This window comes from Conger conger, chromosome 15 (genome assembly GCF_963514075.1).
Source record: "Conger conger chromosome 15, fConCon1.1, whole genome shotgun sequence".
NCBI lineage: Eukaryota > Metazoa > Chordata > Actinopteri > Anguilliformes > Congridae > Conger > Conger conger.
Window position 1 is genome coordinate 10,033,598 of NC_083774.1, and position 19,333 is coordinate 10,052,930.

Sequence of the window (19,333 nt, forward strand, 5' to 3'; positions counted from 1 at the left end):
CAATACTTCTCATTAACTTTCCCTCTGACTGTTAGCAGAGGGACTAATGACAAGCACACTGACAGTGTACTTCTGCAAACTCGCATGGGAAAACCACAGAATGGGCACGCTCCAAAGATGTAAACTGTGCAGATATTAACTTTTACACAAGTCACTCAGAGACTAAAAGGAATCCAGCACAATCCCCATCCCTGAGAAGTCTACAAGCTCTGGCGACAGCAATGATGAAAGGGTGAGATGAGTTTCCCAAAGTGTACTGTTGTCGTGCTACTGTCAAACCTGACTGACATTATAATGGTCAATCAGTGAAAGATTATGATGAAGTAAATATGAATGAACCTACCCTGGGTGCAAACCAATCGACCTCTGGGTAACATAGGGGTGTGTCTGTGCTCTCTGCCTGTGTGTCTGATACAGGGGTGTGTCTGTGGTCTGTACCTGTGTGTCTGACACAGGGGTGTGTCTGTGATCTCTACCTGTGTGTCTGACACAGGGGTGTGTCTGTGGTCTGTACCTGTGTGTCTGACACAGGGGTGTGTCTGTGGTCTGTACCTGTGTGTCTGACACAGGGGTGTGTCTGTGATCTCTACCTGTGTGGCTGACACAGGGGTGTGTCTGTGGTCTGTACCTGTGTGTCTGACACAGGGGTGTGTCTGTGATCTCTACCTGTGTGGCTGACACAGGGGTGTGTCTGTAGTCTGTACCTGTGTGTCTGACACAGGGGTGTGTCTGTGGTCTGTACCTGTGTGTCTGACACAGGGGTGTGTCTGTGATCTCTACCTGTGTGTCTGACACAGGGGTGTGTCTGTGGTCTGTACCTGTGTGTCTGACACAGGGGTGTGTCTGTGGTCTGTACCTGTGTGGCCGGCGCAGGGGTGTGTCTGTGGTCTCTACCTGTGAGTCTGACACAGGGGTGTGTCTGTGGCCTGTACCTGTGTGTCTGACACAGGGGTGTGTCTGTGGTCTGTACCAGTGTGTCTGACACAGGGGTGTGTCTGTGGTCTGTACCTGTGTGTCTGACACAGGGGTGTGTCTGTGGTCTCTACCTGTGCGGCTGACACAGGGGTGTGTCTGTGGTCTGTACCTGTGCGGCTGACACAGGGGTGTGTCTGTGGTCTGTACCTGTGTGGCCGGCGCAGGGGTGTGTCTGTGGTCTGTACCTGTGTGTCTGACACAGGGGTGTGTCTGTGGTCTGTACCTGTGCGGCTGACACAGGGGTGTGTCTGTGGTCTGTACCTGTGCGGCTGACACAGGGGTGTGTCTGTGGTCTGTACCTGTGTGGCCGGCGCAGGGGTGTGTCTGTGGTCTGTACCTGTGTGTCTGACACAGGGGTGTGTCTGTGGTCTGTACCTGTGCGGCTGACACAGGGGTGTGTCTGTGGTCTGTACCTGTGCGGCCGGCGCAGGGGTGTGTCTGTGGTCTGTGGTCCGCGCGGTCGATGCAGGCGGTACAGGAGGCCGTCCTCTGGCCTTCGGCTCCGGCTCGACTAATTTCTCCGGCGTCTCCTTGGCGACAAACTTGGCCTGCTCCACGGTCATGGAGGCTCCGGGGGGCGGGAGGTAGGTGCCCCTCCACTTCAGGGTCACGTCCACGGTGCCGCTGGGCTGGCCGCTGGGATCTGTCAGCTCGAATGTGCCTGCGGTCGGGGGGACAGGAGGGAAGGTCGGTGGCTGCAGGCGGGAGCGGGCGGGCAGGGGGCAAGACTGCGGCAATGTCACCTTTCAGAGCCAACGCCCAACAGCGCTCACTCAGCCACAATCACAGCAGATCGCTACGCTAACCGGGAAACAGCACTCAGCACAAGCCACACAACTCACACAGGCTAACGTGCACCACTGATATCAAATCCTTACCTACAGTGCGCTGACTAACTGTGACCGTTATTATGCTGCAATAAGAACCATTTTCCGTCACAGGGTAAAAGCGACTCTGCTGATATCATGATACGGGTTGATACAGGTCAACCCTGCTCGCGATACTCCAAGCCCGTTCCACACATCATACAACATGCTATCAAAGGCACTTTAATAGGGAAGTCGTGCCAATGCTGCCAATGAGCTATGTAACCAGAGACCCCGGGAAAAGGCTGTAATGGAACAACAATTTCAGCCCGAGAACCGAGCTGGACGTACAAAAGAGGAGAGGTTTTTACGTGTAATGGGAGGACCGAGGAATTTCTATAACGGCTAATCTCTTAATTAGCCTATAAGAAATAATAAAAGGCAGAACAAAGCTGAGCCAGCCAAATATTACTCACACAGATTTCCAAAAAATATGTTACTCATTAACTATTGGGCTAATTGGCTAATTTCTAATTTTGCAAATGAGCATTACAGGGCTAAATGGGAAAGTAAGTCATTATTAAAGATAGGTGTGTCCGGACAGAAATGAGTGTGTGAATGACTTTTCCTTTCTCTAGATGTGCAAGCCGGGGCATTGTTTCAAGTGCCACATTAAAAATAACTCACAGGGACTTCACAAAAAAAGCTTCACATACAATCAGCTATGGGTCAGGGCTCAAAGGAGGTAGTGCGTATCCGGCTGAACTGACTAGCTCTCAGTGCAGCGCTGTGGCCCACGGTCCAGACCGGGCCCTGATTGGGTCACTGCTAACTGTGGCTGTAGTGGTGTCATAGTGGGCGGGCTTGGGAAACAGAACGCATGGCGCCTAACCTGTGATGCACTTGTCGTGAGCCAGAGAGATGAGGGGAACTCTGGCTTTGCCCAGGTACAGGTGGCTGTCGGTCTCCTTGTCGTCGAACACGTAGAGCAGCAGGGCCTCGCCCTTCAGGTAGCGGTCCAGGTCGGCGGTCATGGGCACGGGGAAGGCCACGTGGTCGTCGAACTGCGGGCTGTTGCTGTTGGGCAGGATGCTGGTGTCGTGGTCGGGGAAGTCGAAGAGCTTGTAGACCACGTAGGGGCTGGGCTGGGAGTGCGGCTCACGGGCCCTCAGGCCGCCGCAGCAGTGCAGCGTCACGTGGAGCTCGTTCAGCCCATCGTCCACCGACGCCTCGGGAGGGACCGCTGAAGGCTGGGGAACAGAGAGGAAATCTATCATCTCATCACTCGCCATTTCACCTGCTCTATCCGGAACCTATCATTTATACATTCTCTGTTGTTGCTTTATGGCTTTATGGTTATTATTCATACTGCATATGTATACTCCATTATCACTTTTGTGGTATTATTCAATATTCTCTTTACATCAGTTTGTCATCCATTTGACATCTTTAGGTCAAATGTCTCATTGCTTTGGTCTCAAACCTCGCCTCGTTACTTCACAAGATCACAAAAAAATAGTTATGTTCAAATGAGCAATTCTCTGTAATGCATTCTTTGAAACCCTACAGAGGCCTTCAACAGCATTTTGAACTGAACTGTGATTCATATGGCACCACCAGCTGAGCTGTGCTTTACTGAACCTGCTGGTCCTTCCCTTCCTCTCTGTGGTTAAAGCTAAGTTGTGCTTTACTGTACCTGCTGGTCCTTCCCTAACTCTCTGTGGTTAAAGCTGAGTTGTGCTTTACTGTACCTGCTGTCCCTCCTCTCTGTGGTTAAAGCTGAGATGTACTTTACTGTACCTGCTGTCCATCCTCTCTGTGGTTAAAGCTGAGCTGTGCTTTACTGTACCTGCTGTCCCTCCTCTCTGTGGTTAAAGCTGAGGTATCCCAGAGCCTTCGTGCGCTCCTTGTACAAGCGGATAGCCTGGTCCATGGGCAGCCGTAGCCTCAGCCAGTACTCCAGCGTGCCGAACGACTGGACCTCCCCTACCACACCTGAGAAACAGGCACCAAAGCAAAGAAATATAAACTACAAGGACTGTCAGCGAAGGCCAAGCTTCTGCAATCACAACTCCACTGAAATTACACCCAGCATTTTTCCAAGACAAATCAATTTCTCCATTCCGAAGCCAATGCGGAAAACATTTCCACACCTTTTGCCAAGTCATCATTCCTTCACTTTCCCCCCCCTTCAATCACACAGATTTCGAGGCCTTTGGGGTTATATGTGTGTTTGTTTGCTTTCTTGTTTAATTACGGAGGGCCACGAGCAAGTCAGAGTGCCAGGGCAGAACACTGCCATCGCGCGCAGCCAAACCAAACCACTGAGGCTTAATTGCAGTCGAGTTTCTGCTTGTAAAACACAGCTTGGCTGGCAAAAGGAATTATTTTTCTCAACACAAAACATCATGAACTAAATGTTCTCGGCTCCACTCGGAGCTGTGCACTCCTGACTCCGGCTGCTGCCGGCAGAAAGGCTGTCCACAGGGACTGCACCCCGATTTAGTGCTGACTCCAGCAAGGCATCAACTTCTGCGGCCAAAAAGAACGTCCAAAACGAACGACTATAAAAATGCTTTGGGGCAAAAAAAAAACCTAACATTCTATAAATAAAAAGGCACCCAGAGAGAAAGGGTGTACGCTATGTGTGTAACCTGTAGAACTGAATGACAATTTACAGAGGAGGATGGGTGAGGTAGATAAAGATCTGCGGAGACGCAATCGAAGGGCACACAAGCGCCTCCCACTTGTGCGCACTCTATTTAAATGTTATTGACTTATGCTTGCATACTCAATTGAATTAAGCCTTTTCGGGCCGGACTGATTTGGTAAATGCCACCAGGGGCTGAGTTAATGCATTAAGCTCATTCTTCCCAATGGGAAATCTGTCTGGTTTCTACCCAAGCCCCAGCAAAAGGAGGTTCCTTTAGCCACTTTAATTTTTCTTTAATGAAACACTAAAAATAGAGAAAGCAATTTAAAAGAAGAACGAAGGAATGGGCTTGAGACCCAGGTACTTTGGCTTGAGCTAATGACATTTTCTATGGACCATGGCAATATAATTCCATTCCATTCCAACGTCTCCATGCTATCCAGCAAGGCCATGCACTGGAAGTAACTCACAGTGTACCTTCGAGCAAGGGAAAGGACTGGAAACCTCTTAACAGGACTAATCCTAAAGCCGTATTTTAAATTCTTATTCCAATGCGGACAAGACGATTTAGAGTTGTGGTCAATATTAATATATTAATAGTAATATTAATCTGGAAATGCGCTCACTTATACAATATCATCACATGCTTTCAATTGTTTTCAATAGTTAACAAAATAAATTAAATCACAGAAAAAATGTAGATAGACCACATGAAGCCAGGAAAAAAGCAACCACAGGGAGAAAATAGTTATATTTCACACAACAGCTGTTAATTAGAAACAAGCCACTATGAACAAGAGCTTTGGGAGGGTGGGAAGATTTAATCGCAAACTGTGGTTGCCAGATGCAAGTTAAAGATTTTAACAATTACAATTACGTCAGGATAACTGGACAAAGGTGCAGGAGCATGTGAACTCCTGGCAGTGTATAATTACTCGAACATTAATAATGCGCAGTGCTATTCCATAACACCGAAACTGGCCGCTTGACCCACAGTGGCTACTTAATGAACTTTTACTTCTTTTTTTGCACTGTACGTGCATATTAACCTGCTGAATATCTATTGCCTGGGTCGTACTCTCAGGGGAAATGCACGGAGAACACACTGAGCGCAGAGAAGCCGAGCTAACGGCGGCATCCGCATCGGCAGGGCCTCAATAACAGAGAGAGCGCGGCGTCGAGGTCTCGCTCACCGACCAGCGGGGCCGAGCCGAACACCTTGCCGCTGTGCTCCAGGATCTGGTGCAGCCGCAGCTGGCAGGCGGCCACGGTCTGGTAGTCCAGGCCTCGGGCCAGCTGCAGCTCCAGGGTGACGCTGTTCCTCTGGAGGTACTGCAGGAAGAGGTCGTCCACGCGCACCGTGTACTGCGAGGTGAAGCCGAAGGCCGGGCTGGGGCCCCGCACCACCGGCGTGGCCTGCAGCTGGAAGTCGTAGAAGGCGAAGGTGCAGAAGGTGGAGGGCTCCGGGTCCCCCAGGGCCCGCAGCGCCGCCGGGGTCAGGCCGGCCTTCGCGACGTGGATCTCCAGGAGGTTCTCCCCCCGCTCCAGGTGCACGGTCTCATCGAACTCATCCGCCACGTCCTGCTCGGTGACTTCTGCCCTGAACACGTGGCTCTTGGTGCCGTAGGCGATGTCTTTTAATTGGGCTGTTAGAAGGACCGGTGACAGAATGGTTTCATTTAGCGTTCACACACACACACACACAAAAAAAACCATGAACAGGCATAACAACACGCAGCCGCAGGACTTTACGAGGGACCATTGCTTCATTCGCATGATGTGTTAGCATTTAGCAAAGTTAGGAGCTGTAAAACATTTCACAAGGCCTGTTCTTCTGCGGTAAGTATGCAGATCAATAAAGCTGCGAGAAGCATTTATGGAAGTGGAGTTATTTACAAGCCCAGGGAGATGCTATGAAACTTGTTGACAAGAAGAATCTAAAAACTGCCACTCAGTGTAGCTGCAGAAAATATTGCAGTTGTGGGGCTCTCGCCTACATAATCCATACTGTGCCTGACTCTATAGGGCTAAGCTGTAATGGGCCATTATCATCTGCCAGCAAGCACTGAAACTGAATCAGACAGTTTGTGCAACGCAGTTATTTAACAATAAGCCACACTGAACCACAGGGCGGCCATTTTGTGTACTGTAAAAATTAGCAGCTATGCTATCTGGACCACAGTGAAAGCAGGTCTGAGATGTGGCTGCCTCATGTCTGCCTCATAACTCCACCAGGGCTGGGCTGCTGTGGAGGAAGAGGCTTTTCTAACCGTATGAAGTACGAATGCTCCGTGAGTTTTTGATTATGGTGCTCTCAGGGTAGGATCTGGGCTGGACGCGACGGTCGGGGGCCTAATGCGCTCGTGTTGGCATGCGCTCGCCCGGCAACACCGGCACCAGATGTCTGGAAGGCTGACGACAAAAAGACTTCTGACTGTTCGGAGGGCCTAACGTTCCAGGACTGTGGCAGCCTACACGCAAATGAGCGCAACTTAATGAGTCACAAAGTCCCTTAAAAGCGAAATTACACCCATTTAAACCTGTCTTACACGTCACCCGGAACAAAAAAAAAAAAAAAGGCCTCATACCTCCGATTTATAGCGGAGGGAAAACCGCAAGGACAGAGAGTGCTGCATATGCTTGTTATTATGAAGATTCCCTTTTTCCATTGATGAGAGCAACATGTAAATCAGAGGAGAACAGAAACTCTGTTTAGTGTGCATTTACACGATGCTGGATACATGCCAGGGGGATTCTCTTCATCCAAACAATGTGTGTTATTGGGGAAAATAGCCCTGAGGAACCAGCCACCCTTCCTACATGCTAGTTTGGCATGCCGTACTTTGTGAGGTACACGTATTGCTAAGACTGCCAGAAACTCATGCCACATTAATTTCCATGGCTAAAACAGAACACTGAAATTAGCTATGAGCCACGAATTCATGAGTCAAATATGAATTACAAAAAGATTATTTCACATAAGGCAGATAAATCCGTCTAAGACAGTGTTGACTTGCGGATCCACTGTCAGAGGAGCGCAATGTAGCGGTTAGTTGCGCTCAAATTTGCAGACATACGGCTCAGATTATAAGCCATTTAAACCTATTACAAGTGACACGCTTTGAGGACCGAGGGCCACCATCAGAGTGAGCCAGGGTGCATTGTGGGATACAGCTGTCAGCAGGAGTGGGTGGCAACGGGACTCCACAACCGAACCGCTCTGGAATGCTTCCTGTCAAACGCGGCTTCATTTTCGTAACCCTAACTGAACGAACCAAACCAAAATAATGCTTGTTACAACTGCAATAAATACCCCCAAAAAGCTCATGTTCATGGGCCCAGGCTTTGTAACTAGTGTCATAAGACATTGTGCAGTTGCACATACACTGTGAACTGTCTGGGGATTTAAAGTTTTCTTACAACAGTGTTCAGACGTAAATTCAGCAGCCAACCGAGGGGATGTTAAACAAAGGGACATAAAATGGAACATCTTAAGAGTAGTGAAACGCATGACTTAAAAGTAACGCGCAGCTCGATAAATCACAAACGTGCCTCGCACTGATAAAACATCAGCATCAACATCAATGTCAACGTAAAACAAGACTTTTATGTTCTCTCAGGACAATTTCATCTTTAAAGCGTTTTTTTTCCCCCCTTAGAGGGGGTGGAATGAGAAAATGGCCTTATAAATGGGGAGCCGGGCTTTTGATATACCTTCTAGTTTCCTGATCCGGGCCGCCCTCATGTCGAGCAGCTGGGCCAGGCTCTCCAGTTTCAGCTCGTACTCCACTTTAATGTCTTCCATCTTGCGGGTCACGGCCTCCACCTCCGTCTGAAAGCGGGGAATAAAGGGATTACGGGCGGAACACCTGCGTCCCGTAGGCCTGGCCGCCCCCCGAGCGGGCCGGTACGCCGCGCCCAACGCCGCTCGACCGCGCACGGCACGCGGGAGCGAGCGCGTGACACCGCCAGCGGGGGGGAACCGGCCCCTTTGAGTGCGCTGATGACCGGTGCGCGGGTCCGCGGGTCGTACCGCCGACACCGCTACGGCCCGGACGCGTGGACGGGGTGAAGTCAGGTGATGCGTCGAGGCAGATTCCGACTCGGGTACAGTATATCACCAGCACATGTGCGAACCCGACCACTTTTCCTTTTCTCTTTTTCCATCCGTCCTCTTAAACAATCAGCCATCAGACACATTCTGCAGCCAACACGTGCGGGGGAATACAAAGGACACGCTCGGAGACGTTTGATCACGATGTTCAGAGCGCAAGACGGCCTGACCCCTTCGTTCAGTCGGGCCTTGTTGTGTAACTTCACAGAGCGGGGCTCCCTCCCACTGAGTTTAAAGGGAAAACCTACAGGACTAGTTCTCTTTCCCACATCTGGAGCTGAACTGGAGATGAGAGCAGGCAGTTACTGTACCGGGCTACGGTTTCTCTTCTCAATTTCTTTTATTCTGTACCATAAATTGCATTTAGCTGTGTCCCTGAATATAATGGTCCTACTCAGGCTCACGTAATAATGCAGTAGCCTGGCCAAATTGCAAACAGGCCGTAATCATAAATTAACATTTTTATGGTCGTCGATTTTAAAAACGTTTCGCCACGTATTTAGTACGGCAACTTCAAGGCATCTCGTAGTTGCGTACCCTCTATCTTTTTGAACAATTAGTATCCAGGCAACAATGGAAATATTGCACATATCAGAAGGACTGCACGGTATGCATGGCACAGCAGCTTTAACCTAACACAGACTGCATACCTTCTCTCTGACAGGTTCATTTCAAATCAGGGAACGTGTTACTTTGATGTGGAACCGGCATCAGCTGTGAAAAGGAACAGTCCACCTGAGAAGGTCATATTTTACCGCCGTGTTCCACATTTCCGAAGGGTTCTAACCAGAGCTACCACAGGGAATAACAGGGAAAAACACTTAATCATTTAACCAATATCTCACATCGTTCGTCAATATCAAAACAGCTTTAAAAAAAAATCTGCCAAATATGCAATAAATAAAGCAAAAAATACACGAGAAAGGTTCTTTCTTAATAGCCCCTGCTTTAAGGGTACAGTGTTGCGAGGCACACGGCACTTTTAAGAGGAATAGGTACATATGATGAACACGGGCTGCGTGCAGAGGAGCAGGCCCTGAGTAAGAATAATTGATTGTGAATGTATTAAAACACGCACTGCGTTCCCTGGTGGATATTTGTGCTGTTCTGCATGTATTGATTCTGATTCAGGCTCTGGCTCTCGAGAAGCAGGCCCGGCCCATTAGACACCACATCCCCTCAAAAGCATTTACTTTCTCATAATCACTGGAAACACAAGCGAACCTCAGGGAGGCCGCAGATAGAGAGACCCGCGCGCGCAGTAATAAAGGGTAAATGAAACTCCGGAGAGGACGAGGGGAGCCGTTCGGCAGAGCGGGGGATGACACCTGCTTCCAATTTGCCCGGCTTCCTCTAAGAGCGGATAACTAGGACGTGCGGTGCCGGGGAGAGCTCGGCGCTCCCGCTGTAACGTGCGGGGGGAAGCGCTCTCCAGCGCGCCCGCTTGTCAATGCTCCGCTCGTGACGTTGGGCTGATCAATCGGGCACGTGGCACGGCGTGGCAGCTGTTTTGGCGGGCACGTACACGTCCTGTGGTTTAAGCTGCTTCAAGGCGTGACGGATGTGGCACCGGCGGCTTCTCCGGGCTTACGGCTTCTTGGCAGGCCGCTTTGACAAATTTGCAGCGACTGCAAGCTGGTGCCGCTTATCCCATGATTCAATCAGAAAAAGTGCATTCGCTTCAGAGGAATATAAACAGAGCCCAAATTATCTTAATGTTTGAAAAGCTCTTGGCTCTTAGGAGGCCGCAAAATAAAACAACAAATTCAATTCATTATTTTTCCCCCCGCCTGGCTGCTTAGTGAAATGCAGTACGTCTGTGACTCCACAACTGACAGCCTGAAATGAGGCAGAATATCCGAGAATAAATTAAAAGATTCCCAGGCCAACCCCTACAGTATGTCCCCGATTCACAGTACTGAAGATTCCTCCTTGCTCTACACCCAAGTGAGATGGTAATAGAGTGGAATGTGCTCAACTGACAATGTTTTCGCACCGGAAAACATGCATTTACTACAATTTCTCTCAAATCATGTCCTGAGAAGTACAGCGGCGTGTGCCATATGAAAAAGAGAAGGCAGGGAGAAAACCAAAGGAATAAGAAATAGGCCCTTTATGAAGTTCTGTATGTAAGGCTGCCATGGTCCCTTAGGAACCGCTCATAATAGAGGTATCTATATATGGATGTGCTACATTATGGACAAAGTCCCTTTAATGTTCTTGTCAGCAAGAGAACAGCTGGAGTGAAGATAAAATGCTTAACTACAGCGCCGGAGTTTAAGTATTAATACAAAACTAACCGTATGTCGGATAATTACTTTCTGGTTAATGTACTTGCAAAATCCTTAATTTCTTTCTTCTTTCAAACAATTTCAAATTGACTTGGATATAAAGAGTGCTGTCGAATTTCAGAGTCTATTTAGAGAGGCTGCGCTTGGTGCCCACAGCTCAGCTCTCAGCTAAGTAAAGTTAAAGTGGCAGTTGAGTGATGGACGCATCGACGGCGGTGAAATGTAAATGGCAGTTGTAAGACAGCGAGGCTCTTCTGTGGCAGAGTCTGTTTTAACTGAGGTGTGTTTAATTTGTATCATCTGCTGCCATCTCCCATCACAGGTCCACGCTGATTTAAGACATATGAGAAAATGGAGGAGGAAAAAAAGGAACCTGCACTCACTGACAGTTTTCCCAAAAGAAACATCAATGTGTAAACAGAGCAAATACTCCGTACCCCATCTCGTGTACCGTTCAAGCATCCAGAAAATTTAATTACGTGCCATAAAATATTAATCAGACCCAGATGAAGGAGGGGAAAAATGTTTTTCATTTTTTATAGATAATTTGAGGTTATTTACACATGATAAATGAGGCTTTAATAAGTCCCAGGCCCACTGTGCAAGAATACAGTTCTCTGTTTTCAGCCTCACCAGAAAGGACAGCAGGGTTTACATCATCTGATGGATGATAAAAGACCCTAACTGAACAGAAAACACTAAATAGATGAGTTGGAGATTCTCTCTCACTGTGGCTGAAGCGCGAGGGTGAGGCAGTGATCTGTAGCCTGGTTGCCCTGTCATGGCACTGGGGTACCTGGTAGTCTTTGTTGATCTTGTGCTGCATAATCAGCATGTTGCGGGTCTTCTCCAGCTCCTGGACCGTCTCGGCCTGCGTGGCCTGGAGCTCCCGCAAGGTGCGATCCAGATCCCTCTGCACCTCCGCCTCCGCCTTTTCCAGGAAGCCCAGGTCCTTGTTCTTCTGCGTGTTCCTAACCTGCAGAGAGAGAGGAGAGAACCTCACTTCTCACGCAGTCTTGGAGAAAGCTACTGAAGGGAACATTCGTTATCGCATGCGGTCACTGCGGTCCGTTGTTTTGGAAAAAACAAAAACAAACACGAATGGCAAAATGAACAAAGGACATTTGGTTCAGAGTACTTTTGAGCTTGAAATGTGAAAATTAGAAGACAATGCACAAACTCATGTTTAAATGTGTTGCCATACAGAGAACTCAAAACATGTTCTATAATCGTCCATTAGATGGCTGACTTGCACAGCAAAAACTGGTTGCCAGAAAAATGGTTTGGACTGTAGATCAAAAAGAGGCAATGGCACATTTCATCATAAAACACAAGAGTAAGGGAGTGCTTGACATCGGAAAGGTCACGAAGAGGTCTCCTGCTACCACAGAATAAGCACTCCCAAAAAAATGAAGACACTCCCAATAGTTTCGATATTCATCTGAAAACAAAACCCATACGGTCGCTGCATCTTACGCAAATAACAGCTGGTGCCCTATCCGTACACACTCCTTTAACAGGGCCCTGCTAAACAGAAATCAGTTCACTAGGAGCCTAGCTGTTCACACTATCGCTTAGTATGCGGCGTCTCATTTCTCTCTCTGAGATATTCACACCCCGTCTCTTCGTCTCTACCGTCCCGACATCAGAGAGAGGCCAGGCCAGGCAAAGGACAGCTCATTATTATTGCAAAGACAAAAGAACAAAAAATGAAGTGCAGTGAACACGGGTCTGGAGTAATTCACTTTGGTGGTAATAATGAAATATGTACAGAGCCCAAATAAATCTCATCTCCCCGCCCCGTCCCTCTCCCCTGCGCTTTCACCATATTAATAAGCTGACATTTGCCCATGTATGAGCAGTCGGCGTTAGCCACTTAAGGGCACACAAATGAGCGGGCCACCCGAAATGGCAGCCGCTGTATCCGGGGCGGCGGCGGGGTCACCCCGATATTAAAACGACAGCGCCCGGCTCCGATCGGAGGGTGGGGGACCGCCGTCTCGGAATTACCTTTATGAGCATGAGCGCCTCACTCAGTTCGGCCATGTCGATATCGCTCTCCTGAAATTAAAAAACAATCAGTGAGGAGAGGGGATGGAATCCGGGAGACGCGGCAGAAATAACATGGATTTGCTCTAAACACGGGAGCTCTTCCTGGAATGTCATGAATAAGTAAATGTCGGCTGTACTCTTTGCATTTTCCTCCCGTTCCTGCTGCTTTCGCTTTTAAGATGCATATTGTATCATGCATAAAACATCGGCAAATACTCTTTTCAACACAGAAAAAGACCAATGAATGATTAAAGGAAAACTGACACACACCGACACACACAAAACCCTCTACGAAATATACAGAAATAAACATATGCATTAATCTAGATGCGTCCTCAGTGGAATAGAAAGGCTGTGTTTTTGTGTCCTCAGTGGAATAGCGAAGCCTGTGATAAGTGTGTGTTTTGGCACGGAGCTCTGCTGCGGTTTTTACCTTGGTGAAGAACTTCATGCGATCTTTTATTTCGTCCAGCTGCTGTTTTTGCTCCAGAAAGCGGAGCTGTAAATCTCCGTTCTGCTGCGACAACTTTTCATTCAGCTCTGAAATGATAACATCAATTACGTTAGGCCCGCGTTTAGCGCCCGTGCGCAGGGGCCACACGTAATTAGCTTATTGCTTTTATGTGATTTAATGTGATGAAAAGGCCAGGGGCTCATTGGGAAATGCCGGAGAGTTACAGGAGGGGGGGGGGGGACTTAAAGTCCGGATTTCAGCCCAGTCCCCACGGCCGCTTCCAGGGAACAGCGGATGAGGGCTGGGCGGGGAGGGCCGTTCCAGTGAGCAGAGCCGGTCGGTCAGGCCGCAGGATCAGTGTCAGCGGGTGTCTTGTCTTCTGAGGGAAGACCACCCTAGTCGGAGCCCGCAGAGTTATCGGCTGTCTCCAGCCCTTATTAGCCCGCGAGCCCTTTTGACATGTACGGATAATTAACTCTTCCCCTTCCCCCGTTTCTCATGCTACCCGATACCTGCCGATAGCGTGGCTTCGAGGGGACACAATGATGACAAAGTCACTGAGCCGAACCGGTCCCCTTCCAGTCTGTCCCCCTCTGAGTCTTGGCCACCCACACTCATAGCAGTGTCATATTAAAATGGGAGCTCCCTTCTGTGAAGCCAAAGAAGAGGAAGAACCGGAACGATTTTTTCGAATAGGGTAAATTTGACTGCGGCTGGCGATCTTGTGCTAATCTGTCAAACCATTGAACTGCCTAAAGACTCAATCTTGTTGCCCCATCTAGTACATATGCTGCTATATCACCACCGCATCCCGAGGCAAAAGCCACAACTAATAGTTGACTGCATTGCTGGCACATCCACATACTCTGTAAGTGGGTCCTCTCAGAAATAAGGGGCAAAATTAGGCATGACTGCATGAGCATGTACCGCATGTCAATGGAAAGCACGCAGCATTATAATGACTTCATGGTGGCAAATCCATGGAGAAAACACACCCCCGTTAAATTTAGCCTCCCTCTGGTGTCACGTATAAAGATGACATTTTTAGATGCTATGATTAAAATGACAGTATGCTGACAGTCTGACTTCAGTCGAATACTACTGTAAGTTCCAACTGCTGCCCACCTTCTTCGGAGAGAGACTTCAAAAGGTCCCAATGTGCTCATATAAAACAGACAAATCTCGCAGAGCAGATAATTGTGTTTATGGAAGGGGTCAGAATGTCACATATGGACCGGGCCTTGACATTTCTAGTTCCTGACAGTTTCTAGTAATATACAGGACTGTCGGAGAACTTAAGAATCAAAAACTATTCATATCTTTGTACACAACAGAGTATTCTCTGGTTTACAATTATGGTCAAATCTACACACCAAGAAACAACAAACAAAAACAAACCCAACCCAACATAAAAAGTCTCCAAAATTCTTAGGATATTGAGCTAGACATGAGTAATATACAGAAGGCTGTGAAACGGGTTCTGGTCTGACAGATTTGTTTTGGATTTGAGCACGCCACGCGACATGCTGGAATGGGACTTTGGTAGTGAAAGTGAATAAATACCCTGATAGACTGCAGAATATTATTTAAACAGCCTTGCCCAGCTGAGATGAATAAGTTCAAGCGTGATGCCTAAAAAAACACTGCTCCACTAAGGGTACTGGAGGGAGCGTTACGATGTTGTCTCCGGGTGTATTATCCATGGAACTGAGGCAAGGAAAGGCTGGAGCCAGCATTAAGCCGGACCAGAAGCCACTGTGATCTGCAGGGGATGGGAATGCAGCCTTTCTGACGACATGGAGAACAGGAAATAGCAGGCCTCACGCACGTCCGCCCAAAGCATTTTGTGGCCAGGAACAGACATGTCTGAGGAGGCTAAGGCCATGTCAGAGGTGCCAAACTACTGCCATTTCTTTCTTCCCTAAAAACTGGACAAGAAGGCTCCGCCCACGTCCGTGTCCCTCTGCACCAGCCTTCTGCGGGTAACAGCAGTTTGTGTGACATTCATGTTAACCAAACCCCGATCCAGTTCTCTGGTACGGCTCGTGTTTGACCACAGGCCCCTGACTGTTGATCTAAGCTGTACGAACAAGTTTTGTAATTGACGGGCATGCGACGGAGTAGAGCGCTGGCCTTTTTTTTTTTTGCACGACCACACCAGAGCAAGGAAAACTCCAAGCTACTGTGAATTTACAGCACGCATCAGCATATGGGAACAATGGGATCTTTCATAGCAATCTTAGTTCAAATCAGATTTCCACCATCAACGTATGTCATCGTATCAAACGCGCGAAAGGCTCTTTTGCTTTGTGGCTTTGGTGTCACAATTCAGGATGAATGGGCCGACTGTTGCTGCGGTTGTTGGCTGAAGCGGTTTGAGAGCAAGGGGTTAAGAATGAAAGATGGCCCATGATAGCAGTAGACAAAGTGGAATGTATTGGTTTCACTTTTCAAGAATGCCCAATCTTAGCCAAACACTAAGGCCAAACACTGAGACTTCGATAACTACATGCAGCCCGGGGACATAGCATGAAGTTGAAGTCATATACTGTAAGTGTTTTGCCTATAAATGGGATTAGGTCACCTCTGAATGCATATCACAGTTACAATCTGCGGCTCTTCCATAAAGTGACACGAGGACAGAGATGCCAGCATCTACCTCGCTCCACCTTGATCTTGTCCAGAATCTCATTCTTGTCGGTGAGATCGGACTTGAGGGCCACCTCCAGGTTGGCGACCTGCAGTTTCAGCTGCTGTTCCCTGGTCTTCCACCGCTGCTCCTGGGTCACGTCGAAAGCGCTGCGGGGGAGAGGGGGGCGAGGGGTGCAGAAACAAAAAAAACAGCCGTAATGAAAAAATGTGCGGCGTGTGACTATTGGAAGTCCTCAACTAACAGCAGAGAAGAACAATTACAGAAGAAAAAAAAAAAAGAGGTGAAAAAAAAGGAAAGAAAACGGCAAGCTTTTCGTGTCTCAGAGACCGCTGTCATCATGTCTCAGGAATTAGGCAAACATATGCCGGTCTGCTGCTGCTGAAACCGAGGCGCCTGGCTCGGGGTGCGGTTTGGGAACATGAAAGCGTTTGTGGGATGAGCAGGAGGGCTGGCCTTAATTTGAAGCCTCGTAGCCAGGGATCCTGGCAGCGCGCTCCCAGTGTGGGACGGGGGAAGAGGAATTTGGTTACATACTCCAGCGGGGAGCGCAGTCCTAAACAAACCCAAGCAACAGGCTGCTGACAAAACCATTCTTTCCGCATACAAACGCCTCCTACGGCGAGCGGGGCGGGCCCCCAGCTGAACCCCAGGGAGCCTGCGGGATTGTGGGGGAAGCGGGGCTCAGCCATGGGACGCGGCCCGAAGTCACAGCCACTGTCAGGCTGGCAGCTCTCCCCCACATTACCCGGCCACAATCAAAGCAGCCTTTGTCTCTCCATTGCAGCCGATTAAGACTATATACACATGAGATGCTACACTAGGTCAGCTCTCCAGGGCTGCGATGAATAATGCAAAAGGGCAAAAAGATCCTTTTGTAAGAACTTCATGAGCCTTAAGCAGGAACTGGGTTTTTTTAAAAATATAATCTCTCCAATTATTTATACATCATTTTTTTTTCCTCAATAACTGGACAGCTGATGAAAGGAAGAAAAGATTAACTTCTAAGATGAGCTTTTTACAACTTTGTAGAACTCCAATTTCCACCCCTAGAGAATATAAACACTTTAGCTCACAGTGTTTTCCACATATTTTTCTTCACTTGTACTTTATGTTTATGATGTGATGGAATATAGTATCATCACTCAGGCACACATGCTTTCTGTACCTTCCAGCCCCGGTGCATCTCTACGAGACTACCATACTAAGACTACATTCTACAACACTGCAGTGTTAAGTCTACATTCTATAAGACTGCACCACTAAAAGACTACATTCTACAAGACTACAGCACTAAAGGTCTACAACCAACACGAACACAGTACTAAGACTACACCCTAATACACAAAGGCTCTCTTTATTAGAATAGTGACAGCAGAAACACTGATGTATAGTGTCGGAAATAGTGAGCAGATCCTTATACAGTGATAAATACAGATGCTGCTGAATGCATGTCAGCCCTTAGAGGTTTTTGTGTGTGCATGCGTGGGCGTTTAAACAAAAATCATAGAAATTCTGGAGTGAACCTTTGTGGTTACGTCCTTATTAGATGAAGTTAGTATGATGTCTAGCCTGGGGCTAACAAGCCACATCTTTGCTTGTAGTAGGATAGTCTAGTTGAGCATTGTCTGAGAAAAATGTTGGTACAATGGTAGCTCTCCATGATCGAAAAAAAAAGAAAAAAAAGAATCAGATATGGAAGCATCAAAAATGTGCCTCTATGGCAGCCATTTTTAAAAATAACATTGATTCAATAGGAGGGAGTCACCAAGTTCACTCTTGTGAACATTTCTGTTTTTCAAGTCAGGTACAAGAAACCTGAGGTACAGTGGGGTACAAAAATGTGGGCACCCCTGGTTTAAAAAATAATTGTAGAGGCTATTGTTCAAAGGTCAATCCAGACATTGAAGTTGAAGAGAGGTCGGGTATTCCAGCAAGAATATCTAAAGCATACCTCGAAGGTGTTCTAGAGGTGTTCTGCCAGGAAGAATGCCAAAAGCGAGAATTGAAAGACACTTAGCTGGCTACAGGAAGGGTTTACAAGCTGTAATAGTTGCCTGAGGAGGAATTACAAACTACTAACTGACAGGGTTCCCAAACATTTGCTCAGGCCCTTTTTCCTTTTTTATTATTTTGAAACTGTGAAATGTAATAAATAAGAAATAATAAGTAATTTGTTTTAAAACTTGGAAGAAATGTGTCATGTTGTACCATTTAGAAGCCAGGTTTACTTCTGCTCACTTAGATATTAATTGTAAAAGGCTTTTTGGCCAGGGGTGCCCTAATTATTTCACACTAATGTAATCTTGTAAGAACAGATAGGACAGTACTCCTCATCCTATAGACAGAAGCATTCAACTACCACAAAAATGCAGAAAACAAGATAAAAAGTGCACCTGTTGAAAAGCTTATCACAGTTTTCCTTCAACAACTCCTTCTCCTTCTCCAGGTCCTGGATGCGTTCCTGCAGCTGAGGAGAGCAGGACAGGGCAAACGTCTCAGGTCATGGCCAACACCACACATATCAGGCACCTCACACATTCACAGAATACAGATCAAATCCCCAAATCTTAATTTGTGTAGCAGCCACCTCTAAACTGTAAGCAGTAGGGGTGTTCTGGTCCTAAGGAGACTCTGTGTATTCTGGTTTTGAATTGAAGGCTCAAACAGACTCATAATAATTAGGTTTTACTCTTATTTTCCCTTACCTCTTCCACCCGCCGCTGGGCCAGAGAGCTACTCTGAACCTGCTTCTCCAGACCCAGGCTCCTCAGGCGCTCCTCTTTCAGCTGGCTGCCCTGCTCTTCCACTTTGGCCATCAGGGCATTGTGGCTGGCCTTCAGGCTCTTCTGGTTCTGCACAGCACACCAGCCACAGAGTTAGCCACCATCACAATCACAGCAGTGCTAGCTTTAGCCACCATCACAATCACAGCAGTGCTAGCTTTAGCCACCATCACAATCACAGCAGTGCTAGCTTTAGCCACCATCACAATCACAGCAGTGCTAGCTTTAGCCATCATCACATTCAGTGCTATGGCATTAGTGCTAGCTTTAGCCATCATCACATTCAACCCCATGGCAGCAGTGCTAGATTTGGAAATCATCACATTCAGCCCCATGGCAGCAGTGCTAGCTTTAGCCACCATCACATCCAGCCCCATGGCAGCAGTGCTTTCACATTTCCCCAACATCACAGGTGTGGACATCTAATTCATAATTTGTACAAGTTAGAACACAGGCTTTCATCGGCAATTACTATGCATATTTGATACCTATAGGCTATATGTGTGTCCGTGCGTGTGATACAGTACGCACGCTTTTTCAAACCTTTAACCA

At 47.8% G+C, this 19,333-nt stretch overlaps 1 protein-coding gene across 1 annotated transcript in view; it reads right to left on the bottom strand.

The window, feature by feature from the left end:
• The window catches only part of rpgrip1l (RPGRIP1 like), a 62,050-nt gene that overhangs the window by 24,975 nt on the left and 17,742 nt on the right, over positions 1–19,333 (bottom strand). Inside the window, exons 8-18 of the mRNA XM_061221886.1 lie at positions 18,704–18,850; positions 18,392–18,465; positions 16,005–16,144; positions 13,325–13,431; positions 12,850–12,900; positions 11,636–11,815; positions 8,149–8,266; positions 5,628–6,080; positions 3,631–3,776; positions 2,674–3,031; positions 1,389–1,636 (exon numbers count right to left, since the gene is read on the bottom strand). Of these exons, the coding sequence (XP_061077870.1) occupies positions 1,389–1,636; positions 2,674–3,031; positions 3,631–3,776; positions 5,628–6,080; positions 8,149–8,266; positions 11,636–11,815; positions 12,850–12,900; positions 13,325–13,431; positions 16,005–16,144; positions 18,392–18,465; positions 18,704–18,850 (2,022 nt within the window). The remainder of the gene's footprint in view (positions 1–1,388; positions 1,637–2,673; positions 3,032–3,630; positions 3,777–5,627; positions 6,081–8,148; positions 8,267–11,635; positions 11,816–12,849; positions 12,901–13,324; positions 13,432–16,004; positions 16,145–18,391; positions 18,466–18,703; positions 18,851–19,333) is intronic.